Source organism: Stenella coeruleoalba (genome assembly GCF_951394435.1).
Source record: "Stenella coeruleoalba genome assembly, chromosome: 11".
NCBI lineage: Eukaryota > Metazoa > Chordata > Mammalia > Artiodactyla > Delphinidae > Stenella > Stenella coeruleoalba.
The window spans coordinates 92401403-92422995 of NC_137157.1; the positions used below are offsets into that span (position 1 = coordinate 92401403).

Genomic DNA, 21593 nt, shown 5'->3' on the forward strand with positions numbered 1-21593 from the left:
GAAACCTGTAAGAAAACTTGGGTTGAGTTCTAACTTGCGATTTCCTAGTTCTGCGTCTCTGAGCCAACTCCTTAAACTTTCTCAGCCTCAATTTCCTCCACTGTAAAATAGAAAAGAAAATAATAATACCTAACTCTTCTGGTTGTTATGAGAGTTAAAAACCCAGTATATACCTTGTACAAAGAGCTGAGTGTTTCTGTGTTGGATTTAACATGGTGATATTAGTTTATTTTCAAATTTCATTTAATTTCTAGTTTCTTTATAGTAGTGTTTTTTTCTTTTTAACATCTTTATTGGAGTATACTTGCTTTACAATGGTGTGTTAGTTTCTGCTTTATACAAAGTGAATCAGCTATACATGTACATATATCCCCATATCTCCTCCCTCTTGCTTCTCCCTCCCACCCTCACTATCCCACCCCTCTAGGTGGTCACAGAGCACTGAGCTGATCTCCCTGTGCTATGCGGCTGCTTCCCATATAGTAGTGGCTTGAGATAGTCCTAAAAACTCAGTGATCTAAAGAGAACTAGATGTTTTTCTTCAATACATTAAAACACTGACTTTACACAAATTTTAAAAAGTACTTTTTAATCAAAATAGTATTTTGCTGTTTGGTCAGAATATACTATCTTGCTGTTTAACCAACGTTGAATGAGAGGTTCTGTTACTAGTTTAAGACTGTTCCCAAAGGTAATGTTTACATTTATAAACACGAATTATTATTGAACATTGTCATTTTTAGTCCAGAAAACCACTGAGCACTTCGAGAGCTACACTTACTCAGAAAATGGAAGAACCATTTAAAGATCACTGGTCTTCAAAAACAGACACCACTTTTTCATATTCTTTATATCAGAGGAAGAAAAGGACATCACTGCATTCACTCCAATTATTTTCCTTTAGAGTCAGATGAAAAGAAGCGAAATTCACAAATAGTTTTTAGCTTTGATTTACTTTCCCGCCCTACGACCGCTATCATTTATAAAAGAACTTTTCAGCCTTTTGAAAGATAAATACATCTGATATTAGATATGAGAATTCTTTTATTCTTAATATTTTATTTCACAGTTATTAAAAGACTTGTCAAAGCAACCTTGACAAAACCCCCAAATGTGTGTTCTACATAACATTGGAAATCAAGTTTGGGCTGTAGATAGCAAAAGTCCACCCGCAACTCTCCTGAGATTGCGACTGAGAGATTCTCATTTCTCAGGGCGCTTCCGAATACCTGTTTGTTATGAATTGTTTGATTAAAATAAAACAACCAGGGCTTCCCTGGTGGTGCAGTGGTTGGGGGTCCGCCTGCCGATGCGGGGGACGCGGGTTCGTGCCCCGGTCCGGGAGGATCCCGCATGCCGCGGAGCGGCTGGGCCCATGAGCCATGGCCGCTGAGCCTGCGTGTCCGGAGCCTGTGCTCCGCAACGGGAGAGGCCACAGCAGTGAGAGGCCCGCGTACCGCAAACAAACAAACAAACAAACAAAAACAACCAAATAGTCTGGTTAGCAGGTCCTTAGGATCTTTGTAGAATTGAAATGTCCTACATTTGCCTGAAGCTGGGCAGGAGATTTTTTTCTCCCCTTGACACGCAATCTCCTTGAAAAAATAGTTCCTATTCCACTGTTTCTCATTCCCTGGTGAACTCACTGCAATCTTGCAAGATTGTCTTTGGTGAAACCACCCTCTTCACGGCCACTTAATTGCCAAATCAAGGAAAACTTTTTAGACCTTATCTTCTCTGAGTATTAGTTCACTTGAAACACACTCCTTCCCTGCTTGAAACGCTTTTTTCTTAGCATTCTGTAACAGCCACGTCCACTGCCTTTCTTTCTGCTTACCTGTGTCTCCACACTCTTGACTCAATCCTGGGATTACCTGGTTTTTTGTTTGTTTGTTTAAAGAATCAATTATTTATTTATTTATTTATTTTTGGCTGCGTTGGGTCTTTGTTGCTGCGCGTGGGCTTTCTCTAGTTGCAGCGAGCAGGGGCTACTCTTCATTGCGGTGTGCAGGCTTCTCATTGTGGTGGCTTCTCTTACTGTGGAGCACGGGATCTAGGTGCGCGGGCTTCAGTAGTCATGGCTCCTGGGCTCTAGAGCGCAGGCTCAGTAGTTGTGGTGCACGGGCTTAGTTGCTCCGCGGCATGTGGGATCTTCCTGGACCAGGGCTCGAACCCGTGTACCCTGCATTAGCAGTAGGATTCTTGACCACTGCGCCACCAGGGAAGTCCCATACCCGTTTTAAAAATCTTTGCCTAATTGATAAGTGAAAAGTCATCTAGTTTTTGTAATTTATTGTGTCTGTTTACATATTTGCCACACAAAGATCAGACATACACTGATAACAGGGTTGTTGCCATTTATTCTTTCTTGGTTGTACATCTTAATTTGACGTTGAGGCTTTTCATCTCTTTCAGAGAGGGGATTGTATGTTTTCAAACACCTTCACCTCCCTCCTTCCTTCCATTTGCTTACAAATGAGCATGTATTTGTTTAATTTAATTGAATGGAATTGAACACTTCATTCCCATTAGACTTTTAAGCACTATACTTGGTCCAGGTTCTTCATAAACCTTCCAGTGAGGAGCATGGAGCATTGTACTGAAAGATGGGAGAACTGTTTCTAATCCCAGTTTAGTCCCTAACTAGCTGTGCATTCTTGGGCAAGCCACTTAACCTCTCTGGACCTTCGCTCCCTTTTATGTAAAGTGAGTGGGAGGGCATCAGATAATGTCTTAGGTGTCTTCTAGTTCTCACGTCACAGAGGTAAGATTTTCTTCCAGAAACTTCCTTCAGAGACAAACTCTTAGAACATTGCCTCCTACTCTGCCAGAAGAGTGCTCTCTTCCAACATAGTGTCACCTCTTTGAGGCAGAACTTGGTTCCTTCTAGAGCTGTGATTCGTTTGTATGGGACCACAAGCCCTAGGACAGTAGCAGCAACTACCATCCAAAAAACACAGCCAAGACTTAAAGGTAAAGTAGGTCTTATTCGTTTTGTGTGTGTATTGAAAATGCTTTGAAAACCTGTTGAAAGCGAGGGACCCACTCACAGGAAAACACACATAAGCATATACGTACAAAATTTTAGGGGGCTCCTGGACCGTCTGAAGCCCGTCCACGTACTCCCTGGAAGCCATGAACCCTAGGCTAAGAATATTTGATTTGGGAACATTAATGGGATCCCTGGAGATAAAACGAAATTATCAGAAATGCTTACTTCCCATTGGAAGAGGGAGCTGCTAAATTAAATATTTATAGAATATTATCAAAACTCCCGTTTCAAAACTAAACTCTTATGCTTACTTGTAAATATCTTCTTCATAAACCAGGTCATGTGCTAACCTGCTTAAATCTTGCAGAGGAGAATGCAGATTCCTTACTGTGCATTGTAAGGTCCTGTATGGTCTGGCTCCTGTTCGCCATCGCTTTATACTTTTGAGCTCCACTGGCCTCCCTTTTGCCCTGGGAACATACCGACTCCCTCCCTACAAGTCACTCTGTTTCTGCTGAACAGTCTCGAGTGACCTGCTGCCCCTGCCCAGACCACATCCCTGCTCGCATTCAGGCTTCAGTTCAAGCGCCCCCTCCTCAGGAATGTCTCCGCCAACCACCTTCACCCCACCCTCAACCGTGCGCTCTCACAACACCCAGTTTTCTCCAGTAAAACTGATCTTGTTACAGCCCTGGCTGTTTTTGCCTTCTCTCCCCACGAGAATGTTAGTTCCATGAGGGAAGGGGCCTTGCCTCTCAGTTATAACCGCAGTCCCAGAGCCAGGGACAGATAAAAACCTTAAGGGGGACTTCCCTGGTGGCGCAGTGGTTGGGAATCCACCTGTCAACGCAGGGGACACGGGTTCGAGCCCTGGTCTGGGAAGATCCCACATGCCGCAGAGGAACTAAGCCCGTGCGCCACAGCTACTGAGCCCACGTGCCTAGAACCCGTGCTCCACACAAGAGAAGCCACCGCAATGAGAAGCCCGCGCACCGCAACGAAGAGCAGCCCCCGCTCACCGCAACTAGAGAAAGCCCGCAAGCAGCAACAAAGACCTAACGTAGCCAAAAATAAATAAATAAATACATTAAAAAACAAACAAACACCTTAGGGGGATCTCAGCACTAAAGATGGCGCTCCTCTTCCATCTTTAATTCTGACCAAAAAATTTGGTGCGTCTCTCTCATATTAAACTCTAACTAGAAACAGTACTAAACCGTACACTTACATGTACTGAAACAAAAATAGCTTCTTTCCAGATGATCTGATTGTAGGACCTTGGAGCCCCTGCTTTGCTGGCGCCCTAAATACATGAGCCGTTTGTCTGCTGTTGGGGAACCTAGCACTCACTCAATTCCTTAAACATCCTGGAAGCAGTTTTAGGTTAAGCTGGCCTATGCCTACCAAAAACACCTTGCTGGGGTTACTGATAGGAATTCTGTTAAATCTATAAATCGACTTGAGAAAAACTGACGTATTTACTATATTGGGGCTTCCAAGCCAATTATTTAGTTCTTCTTTAATTTTTTGTAATCAGCATTTTATAATTTTCAGCATACAGATCCTGTACACGATTTGTGAGATTTATACCTAAATACTTCATACTCTTTGGAGCAACTATATCAATAAATACCGTTTTACATTTGTTCCTACCTGTTTGTTGTTGGCATATACAGAAGCTCTTTTAGTAGAACAAGGAGGAATGTACCCTTTAGTGAAGTAAACTTGTTCAATATTTATTTGCTGGACTACTAACAAGCTATGTATCCTACCATTCATGTACCTCTGCAGTGTGCCTCTAAGTCTCAAATTCAGCCTAATTCTTGATCGCTACACCCCAATCTCTACTACTGTTGGAAGGGTCTACTCATCCCTTACCTGAATACCCCTTATGCATTCCATCTCCATGTCTTCACTCCTGCCATTTCCCCTCTAGAATCGTCCCTCAGCTGAACCCTCTTACCCCAAACTAGATCTTAACTATCAAACCCCAGCTGACATCGCTCCTTTTCTCCACTGGACTCTTTTAACCAATATCGTATGCCACTCAATCATTAATTTAGTTTTTCATTAGTTTTAATCCATGTCTCGTTCCCTAGTTAGATGATGTGCACTGGGAGACTCCCATAATAGCTATCATAGCACCACATACATGGAAGGCGCTCCAATTTAATTGTTGTTTAAAGGAAGAAAGTCGAGAGAGGTTTCAAGACGTGTCAGAATAAGGCGCCCGGAGCTGCAGCATCTAAAGAAGTCTTCAAGATCCATGCTCTCCACCTCCAGGACAAGGATTCTCTCTCTTTTCCTTCCTTCCCCCAAATCCCAACTCCTCCAGCTAGTCAGACTGGAGATGCAGATCCTCTCCAACAACCCCTTTGAAACCGTTCTAGAAACAGCAGGTCTATATGCGCAGTCGATTTTTAGAGGTTTTCTTTAAGAGCATAGGCAGTAATCCCATTGGAGCTACAGTAACAATCCCCGGCCACCAGAGGGCAGGGCGTCGCGGGAGAGATGGCTTCCCCTCTGCAGAAGTCTTAAAGAGGTCAAAGGCAGAGGCAGAAAGTCGGCTCCGCATCCATGGCCTTCAGGCTTCTTTTACTGCCTCGAGTGCTCAGCGCTCTCCCCCTCTCCAGATGGGCTCCTTTTCCTCCTGTAAAAGATGGGCCGGAAGTTCCTAGAGGCTTACCCTAATACTAACCTTAAATGATTATAATAACGAATGCACTTAAGCTGCAGGATTTAAAGGCAGAAAAGGAGAATGGAGATGTTTCATCTTTCGTTAGATGAACCCCAAACCTGCTTCTCAGTTCTTTTACCAATCAAAAACAAAAACAGAACAACAGAAAGCCCCAGGCAGTGTCTAAACGGACATTCCCCAACAAAGATTGGCCTTTAGGGACCAATGTCCCAAATCCAGTACATTGTAAATGGAATATTTTAGGAGCTACTATTCCTACACACAAATTCTGGCTCATGGGGCAGTCCGCTCGCAGTGTGCTTTTCCGTCATTAATCACATCTTTGTTATGTGATATCCACGTGAGTACTTCTCAGTAGAAGCAGCTTCATGCTCAAATGCTCAAAGCACACTAGAATAAAGCTCCGATTGTCCTGTTCAGTGATTCCAAGTCCTGGTTTGTCACCACCTCGGGTCTCTAGTTTCCCAAAGTTTGTAACGTAGTTTCAAAACAAAGCTATTTTAATTAATCCAAATAAAAAATGCACGAAGTGTGTGAAGTTAACTCAACGGGGTCTTGCTCTTGCACTTCGCAAGAGGCGGTGAACCTCTGGTCTGTTTTGCCCGATACAGAACATACCTGTGAAGAGCATTTTAGCCTGCTCGTGCTCATTAATTTACAAATGTAAATAGAAATAATAAGTAAATAGAAGCACAGTAAAGTAATGACTGCTAGGAGCATTCAGGTGAGGGCTTTCAACGACAAACACACAGAGGGAGCTGAGCGCTTGACCACCTGAGTGTGATTTTTTTCTTAAAGTACCTGTAGCTTCTCTTTCTTAAGAGACGGCAGCGCCCTGCGTTTTAGATTCGTCACTTTTTAAAGAGCGATTGTAATGCTCTCAAATCATTGTTGGCGTTTCTTCACGCTGGGGAGGCAGCTGGAAACAGCCCAAGGAGGCGGAAAAGGCTCTGCGCCTCGCTGGGGCGCCGAGGGGCGGGGGGGGGGGGGACACCCTGAAATACCTGTTGGGGCGCAGCGCTGAAGGCGCGCGGCCGAGCCCCGGCCACGGGGGCCGGGGGTCGGAGATCAGGGGCCACGGGGGCGGCAGGCGGGCGCAGAAGGAGGAGGCCGCGGGGCCGACTCCCCGGGCCGCCCGGCTCCTCCCAACGGCGCCCGCGGAACCTGTCCCGGAGCCGCCGGTCCCCGGAACTGAACGGGACCCGACCCCCTCCCCGAGAGGCCGCGACCAGGCGCCGAGCCGCGCTCCGAGCTCCGGCGGGCGCACGGCCCCGCCCGGCGCCCACCGCCCTGCCCTCGCCTGTCTCCTCCTTTCCCCGGGGCTCCGCTGAGTTCATTCACTGGGATTGGTTTCAAGTGACGCCATCTCTTTATTTTTAAACCAATGACCTCATCCGCGCTTGAAGTTTCCTGACCAGCGACTCTTTCTCTTTCCCCCCAACCCCCCACCCCCCAGCCCCCCGCCTTTCCCCCTCTTTCTGGGTATCCCTGCTTGGGGGGCTCTGAGCAGTTTTCAAACGACCACCATCACCTCTCCCAACCCCCTCCGCGTCCCCGCCGCCACCTCCACCTCCCAGGTTCCTCGCCCCTTTCGACAGTGTTTTTTCAAGGCTGATCGGGGGTGGGGGGTTAGAGAGAAAGAGCGAAGAAAAGTTGCAAACGGCTCCGCGCGTCCCGAGCCTCCCGCCCCTCCGAGCAGGAGAAGATAATATAGCGAAAAGAAGAGGAGGAGGAGAGCGCGACGGGACGGACGCGAGCGGGAGCGCAGCCGCCCTCCCGGCTCCGTCGCGGCGCCTCGCGGGTCCGGGAGGCGAGGGGGCCCCGCGGGGAGACGCCGTGACGACTTTCGTTCCCCCCCCCGAGGGAGCCGGGAGGTCGGCGGCCCCGAAAGTAAGTGGCCGCGCGGACTGCGGGGTGGGAGGGCGCGGGGCCGGGCTCCCGCCGCGCCGGTAGCGTGGACGCTCGTCCGCGCGCCCCGCCGGCGCTGCCCTCCCAGCGGCCGGGCCCGGGGTCCAGGGCGGGGTGGGGGGGCGACCGCGGGCCGGAGCGGCGCGCGCGTGGGAAGCGGGGGAGGGGGGGCCCTGCGGGGGGGCCGGCGCGGGGGGCGGGGGGCGGGGGCCTCGGGCCGGACGGCCGAGTCCCGCCGCCAGGAGCCGCCGCCGACGCGGTCCCTTCGCGGGAGAAGCTGCTCACTTCCAGGCGCGACTGTTACACAACACGCCTGCCAAGTGGGGCCCCGGCCTGACGGTTCCCATTATCCCCAGCTCGCCTTTGGCGTAAGCCGCGCGGCCACCGGGGTGGTGACGGGGTTGCTTTCTTCAGTCAACTCGCTTTTCCTCTTGGGACCCCTGAGGCCCGGTGTTGGGGGCCCGGCCCGGTGCGCCAGTGACTTCTTTATTTACACCAGTCGTAAAACGTGAGAAAGGAAAAAGCCCAGGGAGACGACCGAAGGTCTGTGTTTATCATGTGTAGTTTCACGGAATGAAACACAGGGGAGGAAGATATTGGTGCAAAACTGAAGTTTTCAGGTGCTGCCGGGTTTATTTCCTTAAAACGACAACAGCAGCAGCCCGGTAATTAACTCGAGAAAATGCAAGTAGATCTTAAAATGAATGGATCCTGCAAAAGCCTAAGGAAATGTATCAGACGTCAGCTGCAGAGATCCTAAATCAAGTCCTGGGTGCCTCAAATCGTTTGGAGAAAGCACACCTCCAACCAGCCTGTGATTAATAAAGTAGAGAGGAAAAACCTGTTACATAATCTCATTTGCCCTGGGGTTTGCAGTGCCGTCCCCTTGAATCGGGGAAGTGAGTTAAGATGCAGGGTTTTTAAACCTCTGTGAAGTTTTTATTTACCCAGTGCTCTGGCTGCCACTTCTGCTTTAAAAGATTGTAAGTAAATACTCTGCTCTTACGAGGGAACCAAACCTATCAAACCTGTTTAGAAAATGACCAGGTATGTTTCTTTCCTTTCCTTCCGGTGTGTGTGTGTGTGTGTGTGTGTGTGTGTGTGTGTGTGTGTGTGTGTGTGTGTGTGTGTGTGTGTGCGTGTGTGTGTGTGTGTGTGTGTGTGTGTGTGTGTGTGTGTGAAATTTACCATCCATGAAAGACCTTATGACTAGTATTTGGGGAACTTAGACTGTCAGAAAAATGCCTCTTTAAGCCACTCATCTTATGAGTGCACATAGGTGACAACTGTTTCCTTAAAGGATTTATGCTATTCTGAAAAGAGATTTTTGAAGTCGAGGTAAATTTTTAAAAGAAAAAAAGAATTCTTACCAATTGAATTAGTCATTTGTGAATTATTCACCTTTGCTTGAGAATCATGTGTATTGGATAAACAGCTGGGGAGGCCGGAGTTAATTGAGACTTGTGGAATTCTGTGTTTGGTGAAGGCAGCAGCCTGGAGAAGGTAAATTAAAAAACTAAAAATTTGGGGCTTTGAATGGGGATTTTAGTCAAAATGTGACTAGGCACTGTGAAAGTTTTTTGTTTTTGTTTTTTAAGTAAAGTTCTGGAATTTAACTGAGTTTGGTGACTGTGTGAAACCTTGTTGTTAAAAAGGTTTTTGGGGGGTTAACATTTAACATCTTATGTAAAAACTTCGCCTAAAAGGCACCAGCCCAAAAGTTGGCTTTTAGGTAAAAATAATTTGTACTTATCAAAGTTCTACATGGGGGGGAAAAGTAGAAATGAGTTTATTCTTAATTCTGCTGGTAGTATGGTGAATAACATGAAAAAAAATAGGTTCAAGTGCTGTAACTGCGCATTTGAATGTAAAATAATTGAATAGCTGTAAAGTGAAAACGGTCATGTAAAATTAAGGATTAAGGATCTCTTTGAACAAAAGCTTCATGGCAGTAACTGAAAAGGGGGCAAAAGAGAAGATCCTGTTAACCTAGTTCTTTTCCTTTTTCTTAAACATTAGAAACTCATTTGCGGCAGTGAGGCTGAGATCAAGTCTGAGGTTGGTGCAGAGTTTAGGCTGGGGTCAGGAGAAGGGCCAGGGTTGATGTGTGAGTTTGTTTTGATGCTCTTTTCTATAAACGCCTGTATCGGGAATTTAATTCTATAGAGTTTTTGGCCTATGGGATTATATATTGATGAAACTGACTTACATAGCTGTTCAAAATTAATGTTTTTCTATTTTTCAGCCAATCGTAATAGCCCACTAAAGATAATTTGCTAGCATTACCAGTGTAATATATCCTAGAAACCCAACTTTTCCTGGAGTATCAAAAAAAACAAAAAACAAAAAACAGAGTTTTCTATCCAGTGTTATTTGGGCTGAAAATTTCACTAGATGTGTAATGTTTTTATAATGCTTTGCGTTCTCAAGCAAATGGTACTTTAAATTAAAGAAGTAAATTAATATAGGGTAAGCTGATTTGGATCAGAAGCCCAAGAACAGGGAAGAAATAAATCAGGGGAAACAGAAACCAGATTTTATGACAGTTTTCAACAGATTGAAAAAACTAGTTAAAAAGGCTTCCTAGGAAAAACCACAGTTGATGTTTGATTGGCTTTTTAAAAACAATTAACTGTGTCAAAATTTAAAACCAAGACAGATATCCACCATCATAAAAGAAAATGTTTCTAACGGTGGCTTAAGCAAAAATATAATTAAGAAAGTAAATCTTGCCCAAAGCCACATATGATATATTCCAAAGCCAGATGTCACATTTTTTCTGATTATGTTGTGTTGTGGATAATCTGATATTTTTGTACATTTCATTTATCCCAGATGACCAAGCGTTGGTTGGCTTTGTGAAAGGATATAGGGTTCATAAAGTTTGGCCAGATTTAAAGAAGCAGGCTCAGGCTTTAAGAAGACGCCAGTCTCATACACAAACTGAGAAGTTTGAAATGTAATCAAATAAATGACTGAAGGAAACAGGAGTGGCTCAAAAAGGAGGATCTGAGGCAGATTACCAAGGACAGGTACAAAGAAATAATAAAAGCTTGCCAGGGCTATGATCAGGGAAGAAGGAAATGGGATACATCTTGACATGAAAGGAAAAAGGCATAAAAAGAAAAAATACCCTCCAATACCTCAGCAACAGGAAGAGAGTGATGAAACTTTACCTCCATCTTGATTGGGGTTAGATACCTCATTGTAGGTATCATCAAAAAGTCACAAGATTTTTTTATTACATACAAAAATTAATCTTGGGGGAGGAGGATGGATAAAGTGCATTATGAGTAGCTATAGTTGTGTATATGAGAATGTAAAGCTTGAAATTGACAAAGATAAATTTAAAAACTAGAGGGGGACCCCCTGCAATTTCAGTCGAGTTATTGGAAAGGGAGGGCTATGTTATAAAATGTTGAAACTCTTAACTAAATTGATTTCTGGATTGACTACAGATATGAATGAGTCAAACAGAACGTTTATTGGTGGTGTACTCTTTACACGTCCTGAGGTGGATACCAAAAGTTAGGGGCACGGGTCCCTGCCCAGAATGAGGATTATGAGAATTTCAAAGGAGCTATATACATATGCAAGGATAAACAGTTACCAGACAGCTGGGAAGTGCCAAATTCCTGGTATGAAGGAGAAAGAGACTGGAGAATTGGGGACCTAGTCCTCATAGGGATAGTAGAGTTTGACCCTGGCCTCAAAGGATGGTTAACATGAGTATGGAGGAAAGGAAGTAGGGGAGGTGAAAGGGAGAGGCCATTCATCCATCCATCCCTTCATCCAGCGGATTTGTTTGGAACCTCTGCTGTGTGTTAGACACTGTTCTCCGAGCCTGGAATAGAGCGGAAAATAAGATAAGGTTTCTGCCCTTATGGAATTTACATTCTAGTGGGAGAAGACAGAAGGGCAGTAAACAAGTAAACGCCACATGGAAAATCTGATGTCAGAGAGTGATGTCTTGTGAAGATAGTAGTGAACAGAGTAGGGGAAATTTTACAGTGTTCTTTATAGCCCCACTTACTCTGTGAATAACCTACTTTGCCTGTGATATCCTGGTGAATAATGTTAATGATTTAACTTTTTATTTATTTGCAGTCCAAACCAATTTGAATAGACGTCTACACATTAATTGACTTCATCTTTAACCAATTTTTTAACAAGAAACCTACGTAATATTTTGTAGATTGAAGCATGCACGCTTTGAGTTTTTAACTCCTTGTTAACAATTTGTATGCAATTCTGCTGTTATTTGCTAAGAACCTCATGTTTTTACAGTGAGGTTAATGTCGTTCATTACAGTTTACTTAGAGTTGTATATATTGGACTATATACTTAGGTAAGATTCTCCATTAAGAACGATAATCACAATAGTGCTATAAAGTGAAGCTAAACTCCAAGGACAGTTTGTTTTGATGGTACCTTGTATGAGAGCGCACAAAACAAAAGATGTACAGAAACTACAAGTAAGCTCTTCAGCTCAGTTACCAGAAAATGGGGTCAAGGGTGACACCCCCTCCAGGCCTCATCCACATGGTGCAGGAATCCGATGGTAAATTTGGGCTGTGTTGCGCTCTGTGTGGTTAATCATTCTCCTTACAGATTGATAGGGGAGTTAGTGGTCTCACCGGAAATATTATTTTAAACTTAGGATTTTTACTGTTTTTCTACAAGTAGTAGACCTGATACAAAAGTGTCAGTTCTGAAATGGGGAAGTCTGGACTCTGTAGCTGTCTGACTGCCAGGTTTTACTGTTGTTGTTGACAAGATGTCCTTTGTAGTGTCAGCTAAAAATTTCTTAGTGACTCTTTCATGTTTTTGGACACATTTATGAAGTCCTTCTCAAGCATTTTTTAAGAAATGTGTTCTCTCATTCTCCATTCTTTCTGTAGTTTTAAACTTAAAAAAAAATTATAGGTGGAACTGCGGTAAAGGATTTTCAAAAAGGATTTATATTAAGTGTATGTGCCTATAGAACCACATCTTGAAAGTTTTTCTTTATGCACCTAACCAGTGTTCATCTACAGTACATTCTGACACGCTTGGAATAAGCTTATGGAAAATAAAACAATTTTCATAGGAAGTGGGAGATTCTTTAACATTTCCTTGATTTCCTTCTAAACTAGATACTCCATTTAGAAAAGAACTAATTGTAGTGATGAATGCTAGGGGTCTGTGATGTGTGTGATCAAAGCTAATGTGACGTGTACTCTTCAAACATATGTGGGAAGGACAGTAGAAATCAAATTTGTTTTAATGTCTGGGTTATGGGTGGGCTAAACTTCAGTTTACAGAAAAATATAAATATAAATTGTAATGGTATATGGCAAGGTAATTAATATTAAATATCTCCATTCTTCCGCTTAAAATTAATAGGGAGAATCATGTGTAGAGACATATACTGCTTATTGTTTAACTGTATAAATGACCAAAAAATATAACTCATATCTTAGAATAGTGCCTAGCAGAGTTCACTTTTGACAAATGTTTGCTGAGTAAATTGAATTCTCACAAATAGTTACTTTTTTTTTTTTTTTTTTTTTTTGCGGTACGCGGGCCTCTCACTGCTGTGGCCTCTCCCGTTGCGGAGCACAGGCTCCGGATGCGCAGGCTCAGCAGCCATGGCTCACGGGCCCAGCCTCTCCGCGGCATGTGGGATCTTCCCGGACCGGGGCACGAACCCGTGTCCCCTGCATCGGCAGGCGGACTCTCAACCACTGCGCCACCAGAGAAGCCCAATAGTTACTTTTGATGGTGGTTGCATTCTCTCTCTAGCTTAGAGCACTGATTTTTGAGCGTTGAGTTGAAGCCTGCAGGCGGTTGCCTTCCAGCCTTGGGCACCCGGCTTGTTTAAGCTTTATGCTCACTCTGGGACCTGGACCCTGACCTCACCTCCAGCCTGCCTGACCCTGGGGCTGACCTGACCTCATCTTTTCTGAAATGGCAGGTGGTGGTTTCTTACAATTTCTTCCCTTCCTGAGCAGCGGAGCTATGTCCTCTTCTGGTCACTTCTCAGAATACTCAAGTGTCCCCAGTCTGGCCTATTTTGTAGTGGGTTTCTCTTGTTCTTTTTGTTTGTTGTTTTCTTGGAGGAAAAGCACATTTCTCAGGAAAAATAGTTCTTGACTTTGTTTTATAAATTGTACATGGTATATAAAGCATGGTATTATTTCTTCTTCCTTCTCAGCTTTAGCTGATAATCTTATATTCACTTGTAAGTTAACTGGTGAGAATGATATTTTGATGCTACAAGACAACTAAAAACTAACAAAGACTCTTTTTTTTGGAGGCAATCAGGAAATTAGAACATGGAGTGTGTATTAGATGATACTTAAGAATTATAACTGAAGTTTTTATCTATATTAATGGTATTATGGTTATGTTAAAAAAATTCTCATCTGTTAAAGATACATATGGAAGTATTTCCAGGCAAAATGAAATGACGCCTATTATTTGTTTTTAAAAAGTTCAGGATAGGCACAAACACACACAAATGGGAAATGAAACAGTATTGACAAATTTTTGATAATTGTTGAGGGTACATCGGGGTTTGTTACTATTTTCTGTACTTTTGTGTGTATTTGGAAATATACATAATAGTTAACACACATTACCAATCATAACTGTAGAGGACGGAATTTGATACAGTAAAATTATGTGGTTGGACGTTTGACCGAATTGACCAATCAGAAACTCTCCCCTGTGCATTTTCTGTAAGTTCTGCATTTAGTAAAAAAAATAATTTTTAAATAGGGATAATTTTGTAGAAATATGGTCACAAGGCTAAAACTCTTAACTCTGAGATCTTATAATAATAAGACACCTGTAATTTATAAGTTGTTTTCACGTATTTTGTCTTTTATCCTCTGAACAGGACATGAATTACCTGTTTCACAGATGAGGAAACTAAGACCTTAGAGAGACTAATTTATCCAAATCCCAAAGCAAGTAAGAAGTGGCAGCGGACCTGGAGCCGAGACCTTCTGACTCATTCTCAGGTGCCCATCCTGTTATGTACACATACTTAAAAGCACTCTTTTTTGTGGTGTTAAAAACCAGAGGTTTTCTTACATTTTAGTGTCAGGACACTTTTGCATTCTTAAAAATTACTGGAACCCCAAAGATCTTTTGTTTATGTGGACTATATCTGTCAATATTTAGCATATTAGAAATCTGAGAAATGTTTAAAATACTTATTCACTTAAAAGTAACGAACACATGAAAGGTTAACATAAATAACATATTTTAATGAAAAAGGTATTCCAAAACAAAAAATGTAGTGAGACTCTCTCTACTGCATTGCTACATAGAAGATAGCTGGATTTTCATAACTGCTTTTATATTGTCTGTTGTGACATGTTGCTTTGTTTGAAGTACATGAAGAAACCCCCGCTATACACAGATACAGAGTAGCAAAAGGGTGGGGTATCTTAGTGTCTTTTTCATATAATTGTGAACATTCTTCGATATATCAAAACTCAGCAAGTGGTCGATTCTTAAGGGTTAGTTGCAGCGTTGAATCTGAAACCTTATCAATGAATTTTTTGTACTCTGTCATGTAAAAATCTATTGGTCCACCTCGCACTTCGGATGGATCTCTGACCTGTGTGTGATTTTATGACATCTTACATTGGTCATTTGAAAAATAACAGTTGACTGAGTGTTGACACATTTGATTACACAATATTTAGCAAATCACATTCATTAATATGACCGTGAATCTCATCCAAAAAGTCTTTAGGAAGTGGGAAGCAGTCAAGATTTTGGTATGCAGTTCAAGTTTTCCAAAATTCTGATTTTTTCTTGAAAGCTCGAATTTTATCGTCAGCAGCAGATATTGTTAGTTTCTTTCCTTGAAGCATCAGGTCACTTTATTTACTTCAGAGAAAATACCAGGTACCTAAGTCTAAATAATTATATATAACAGTACGTTGTCTGCCGGTCATTCTAAAAGAATGGGGTTTGTTACTTTTGCTAAAAGCAAAGATGGTATTCTCTGGAGAAAGTGTATAGTTTAGCTCACAACTCAACCGCATGAATGCTTTTCCTCAAGACGGCCTATGTGTGAGGCATGTAGAAATGCTTTTTCTACATATTTGGTATGATGAAATGCTCACATTTCATCACACAGATTATTAAAAAGACCACGATCTCAGGAGTGAGATGTAATAAAATTAATAACTTTTACTGTTTTATCAAAGGCATCTGTGAAACGGGCTGTTTAGAAACGATTGATAGTGAAGAGTGTGATTATCACTGGTGGAGTTTTGTACCCTTGCCGTGATTCACGCTGACGTGCCAGCAGTTTTGCCCCCCATTTGCTTTTGTACCATCAGAGGGGAGATACCAACATGGTCGTTTCAGGGTAAATCATGAGATTCGTAAAGTTATTTAGTACTTTGAGTAATTCAGCAGCACTCGTATCTGTTGCCAAGCATTCACATAAAAGAAGCCCTTCGATGATTAGTTGGCATGGATACTGGAATAATAAAAACAAAACTAAGTCCACCCGTGTCTGCAGATTTGTCCACTTATAAAGCAAAAGTACAGTGCTTAAGGAGAGGTATTAACTTGTAGACATTAACATTTAATTTGATGAGCTGCTGCATCATTGGAAGGGCCACTGCTGTGATTTCTTTTACTGACCCTTCGCCCAGCAGACATTCAGCAGTGTCAGCGGGGCGAAGCTTTCTTAGTTTCTCAGCTATCCCGTGCGCCGCTCCAACCCGTGCATTCTGACCATTTACTTTTATGATGCTTTTTCACTTCTAATTTGAAAACAGTCTTTTGCTCTGAAGAGCTCATCACGTCAAACTTTAAAACATTCCATTTTTTTTTCTTTAAACCCTCAGTGAATTCATTGGATGATAATGAGGTAGTGGAGATTATAGCCGATATAACCAAAGATTGCTCTTGCTAGGAACATAGAAGTACTGAGCACACACTGAAAACATGCATATTTATACCTTAAACTTGCTACCTTAGAACATTCTAAACACAAGAATATACAAGCATATGTTTCCTTAGCTGTCAGAATGATACATTATCATCACGCACTGTATATTCTCTGGATTCACTGTTGTGAAAAAGGCAGGTAACATCTTTGTATTACTAAAAGGAGTTTTGACATTGTGGATCCCCTGAAAAGGTCTCGGGGACCTCACACCGGGGCATCTCTGGATCACACTTTGAAAATGCTGATGTAAACTGGTGCCCTGTCCTAACATATTTTTAGAGGAGTCTAACATAGACATCTGTATCAATAAAGTAATGTTTCCATCTTAGCTGATTAATTTGTCAGCAAGAGGGAAATATGTTAGTGTGTGGGACGAGCCATGTGGTCCGGAGATCATAGTGGTGGAAGGTGGTGTAACCTCAGAGAGTGGTGGGTAAAGGGTAGACAGAGGGTGGAGTTGGTAAAAAGCGCTTTACGACTTAACAAAAAATGAGCATTTGTTCTCTCTGTATTTTTTTTTTTAAGCTAAAAAAGCACTGGGTCTACATATATACGTTCATACTCATTTGTATCTATGCTCAAAATCAGGGTACTCAGCCATTTTTTTCCTTGAGTGACAGCAGGGGAGAGAAGCTAGCACACCTGAGAGGAAAACAGATGTTCACGGCCATTGTCCGTTTCTTCCAACCAGGGAGGCTGTGAATGGAGTAGACATTAGTGATCACAGGCGGCGCTGCAGGCAGAACTGGGCTGTGGGCAGAGATGGAGATGAATGATGGGGGGCAGAGGAAGACTGTGGGGTGAACACAGGGAGAACGGGGCCCAGGGACATACAGAGGTGGATGCAGCTGGAGTCACGGAGATGAACGTATATTTGAAAGATTTCCATCAAAATACAGTTAAAATAACTATTGAAATAACTGTACTGGATAGTTTGACTTCGAATGTCTTACCAGTATTCAAATTCTATTATTATACCCTGTGCAGGAGAAAACAGCAGTGCCATGAATTTGGTGTACTGCTGGTAAGTCTCTAAGCTTCGGTTACAGGCATCAGTATGTGAAAATGTTGACTGGGCCAGATCTGGGGCTGCAAATCCAAGAATGAAATTTTAATATTTAATTTTTTACTAACAGGCAATTATGATTAAAGGAGACAGAAGAATTTAGTTCAGATAGGTATCATTCATCAGTTTGTTATTGATGTGGTACTCGTTTCCAGAAAGGATTTGAGATGGCAGAAGGAAGGATCAAAGTCAGTAATCAAGAGCAAACACGATTCTGAGTCATGTTTTTTTCCCTTATGTTTTATCTACTGGTGACGTTTATTTTAATAGGGTCATATAGTTGAGGTACTGTGACTATAAAGTAATTAAACTGGTCTCTGTTAACTATGCAGGAGACATATAATCTTGTCACTTTTTAGTTGCATATGTATAAGTACAGTATACATTTGTAATGGGAGTGCTTGGGCAAGAGAATCATAGGGCACACAAAGTATCTTTTTAAATTCAGTACTGCTTTCAGCTGTAGTTAACAGAAAGCCATGGGCAGAAGCTTAAACCATAATAAGCCATTTATTATTATGCAGTTCACGGAAGTTCAGAGGTAGGTGGTCTCAGGAGGTCCAGCTGCTCAGCAGTGTCCTCAGGGCCCCAGGTTCTCTGCCGTCTTTTGCATGTTCCCTTACTGCCACCAGGTCACAAAATGGCTGCCTCAGCTCTAGGCATCACATCCCCTTTCAAGGCAAGAAGGAGGAAGTAGAGCAAGCAGTCCCTATTCCTGTGCTTGCCTGACAGAGAACAAAATCTTTCCCAGAAGCTTCCATCCAGTTTTTGCTGAAGTCTCTTTTGCTTGAACTGTTTCACACAAGACCGCCTCCCCTCCCAGGAGATACTGGGCAAATGAGTGTAGGTACAAGGGGAATGGGTACCAGGTTTGGTGTAACGCACATCGTGTATCATTTCTTAGGCTTAGACACATTGCTTGCTGCCCAGGAAAAACTGGGACTCAGCCATCAGAGGGGAGGAGATGTCTCTTGGGTGGCTGGCTGTGTGTCTGTCACAAATATGCAGAAAGGAAAGCACAGAGTATTCAGTAGCTCAACACATCAACTCTCCTTTAGTTCGGAGACTATTTTATGTGTTTCCTTCTTTCTTACACGTTCCTTTTTCTTTCTTATTTTAGTGGAAGGTTACACAGACCTGAATCCCAGTTAGTCGTAGAGCTAATTTAGAGACAATTAGGTGTCAACTTCCTCAACTGTGAAATAAGAATATTGTATTAGATAATCTCTGAGGTACCTTCCGGTTTAAACATTCTTATCTCTTCTTTTGTTCCTGTCTTTTGAGATCATTTCACATTTCTATCTTTTTAATCAAAAAAAGTGGACAGGGGAATTCCCTGGAGGTCCAGTGGTTAGGACTCTGGACTTCCACTGCTGGGGGCCCAGGATTGATCCCTGGTTGGGGAACTAAGATCCCACAAGCCACACGGTGTGGCCAAAAGAAAAAAGAAAAAAAAGTGGACAGGATTAGAGAGAGGATATAGAAGGGTTTGGTGTTTTATAGTCATCTTGATAGCTGGGCAGTGTCTCTAATAAAGATCTTGATGATATAGAAGGTTGAAGCTTAAAATTAGGTTTTGGCTTTTTGGCAGTTAGGTAATATGATATTATTTATGCCCCAGATTTCCATTGAAAGTGGAAAGCTAATAGCATTTTTATTTTAATAGGGGAACATATACATATACGTGTACAGTCTGTAATCAAAATAGCCTCAGTACTGTGTTCTAAGAAAATGCCATCTGACCCAGCAGAGGAAGCATTTGAAGCACTGTAGGTTAAAACCTGGTAGAACACCGCCTTTTGTTTATGGAGCATTTGTTCTTATTTGTTAATAGTGTTTGCACTGCATATTTGCCTTAGATAAAATTAGAGGACAGCTAAAGGAGAGTGATACCCTTCATGCGTTGTAACAACTGAACTTGACTCGAATGAGGCAGAACCTTTGATGTTTCAAATGACTTGAAATGGGATTCTGCTTGTGTTTCAGAGAGAGCGGTGATCTGGCTCCTCCCACAGAATCCCGTCAAGATTATATGAATCCGGATATACAGTGAGTTGAAAATCATATTCCCAATTCTAACAAATTACCAAGCAATTACACTGCTTATAAAGGAGGCTGTTGAAATGTTAACCTAAAAAGGATTAGTCTTCTATCCAACAAAAATCTTATAGAAGGATCCCAATGCAGTTTATTGTGTTTTATCAGTATTGGGAGATCCTGGAGATAAACATTATTAACTCTGGCATTCAAAGGGGCCAAAAGACATCTGCAGTTTGGAGTGTAATTTTAAGAATAAAATGGGGGTATGTATATATATTTAATAGCTGTTTTAAACAGCTCAGGGGCAGCGTCTAATTTCATTACTGTAGAATATCCAAATAACAGAAACTTTTCCTTCTACTGAAACCCTTTTAACTACATAATTAAAGCAGTTGTTTTCATTTTTCATTATGTGAGTGACTAAGAGCCTTGTTAATGTAAATATTCCGGAAGCTTGATTTTATAGCTTCTTGGTTTTATAACCAACAATAAAAATCGTGTACAGTGGAAAACCCCTTCTTCTCTTGAATACAGTCCTAGCTGAAGGACAAACTCAAGCAATTTTTTCTGGCAAACGAATGACCTGTTTGGCAGGATCTTAGATGCTGCCAGTGGCTGTCTCATTATAGAATGTAATTAACATGATGTTAAGGTGACACAGTATATGGTGGGGGGTTGGATTTCCAGGTACCAAGTGTTAGGCAGTATCGTATCCACTTGCCAGGAAAAAGTAGTTTTATACAAGTTCTTAATAAAAGTTACTGTGAAATCAGTGGAGATTTTTATTGTACAAATGACCTTAGTTCATTTATTACAATGAGCACTTGGGCTTCTGAGTCTGGTAGGCTTTTCTTCTGGACCAAAGATCCATCCTTTTGGCTAGTGGTCATCGGCATGTCACTGTTACCAGCATGAACAGGTATTACTGAGTGACGTCTGAGAGTGAGGTATTAGAAGGGATGCAAAGAAGTGTAGCCTGTGACCTTGGTCAGCCAGGAGTTTATGCTTGTTGCTAGCACCTCTTGATTGACTATCTGCTCTTCATGGTTTAAGCAAATCACTAGGAAACATGTTATTCTTTGCCCTAGGGGCTCTTCATCCAGGGGTCCAGCACATCAGTCTCCACTCTCCTAGGCTGAGGGATGAAGTCACAGTCAGAAGTGGAGGTCAGTCCATCTGAAGTCCTCTCCTGGCCATTCCCCCCTCTCACCTGTGACTGCAGAGCAGCCCTGCTCGCCGCATGTAGGAGCCGAGTGCTTGTTGGCTGCTACCGTAGGCTAGTTTAGGGGAAGGAAGACAGTGTCCTGGAGCAGTTCTCGCCCCTTTAGGTATGAAAGATTGGGAGGGACGCAGCAAAAAAGAGGGAAGAGATCTATTACCATTTTCTTTCTTTTCTTTTTTAAAAAAATTGTGGTTAAAAACAATGTAAAATTTCTCATTGTAACCATTTTCAAGCTACAGTTCAGTACTCTTAAGAATGTCCACAGTGTTGTGAAACAGACCTTTAGAACTTCTTACATCTTGCAGATCTGAAACTCTATACCCGTCAAACAACAGATCCCCTTTTCTCCCTCCCCCAGCTCTGGTAACCACCGTTCTATGTTCTGTTTCTATGAATTTGACTATTTTAAATACCTCATATAAGTGGAATCGTACGGCGTTTATCTTTTTGTGACTTAGTTCACTTAGTATAATGTCCTCAAGGTTCATCCATGTTGTAACATGTAGCAGGATTTCCTTCCTTTTTAAGGCTGAATACTATTGTATTATTATTGTGTGTTTAATCACATTTTGTTCATCTGTTGATATTGGGGTGGCTATTGTGAATAATGGATGTACAAATATCTCCTGGAGACCCTGCTTGTAATTCTATTGGCTAAATACCCAGAAGTGGAATGCCTGGGTCATATGGTAATTCTATTTT

At 42.4% G+C, this 21593-nt stretch overlaps 2 protein-coding genes across 6 annotated transcripts in view; one reads left to right on the plus strand and one right to left on the minus strand.

Moving 5' to 3' along the window:
* Positions 1–5539: 5539 nt before the first annotated feature.
* On the minus strand, positions 5540–7027 carry LOC307194495 (uncharacterized protein; the record flags this gene model as incomplete). The annotated part of the gene is made up of 2 exons (XM_079937644.1): positions 5540–5642; positions 6695–7027. 2 exons carry the CDS (start codon positions 7025–7027, stop codon positions 5604–5606), a joined length of 372 nt encoding a protein of 123 aa, XP_079793770.1. The 3' UTR covers positions 5540–5603.
* An 86-nt stretch (positions 7028–7113) lies between these two features.
* Positions 7114–21593, plus strand: part of DUSP16 (dual specificity phosphatase 16) — an 85392-nt gene continuing 70912 nt past the window's right edge. The window contains exons 1-4 of one of the 5 annotated variants that reach the window (XM_079937640.1): positions 7839–8645; positions 10434–10630; positions 14482–14605; positions 19616–19678. The gene's annotated coding sequence lies outside the window, so the exon portion shown is untranslated. Of the gene's footprint in view, positions 7581–7838; positions 8646–10433; positions 10631–14481; positions 14606–19615; positions 19679–21593 lie in introns of those variants that run through there. The other 4 variants (XM_079937639.1, XM_079937641.1, XM_079937642.1 and 1 more) reach the window with 4 other exon arrangements.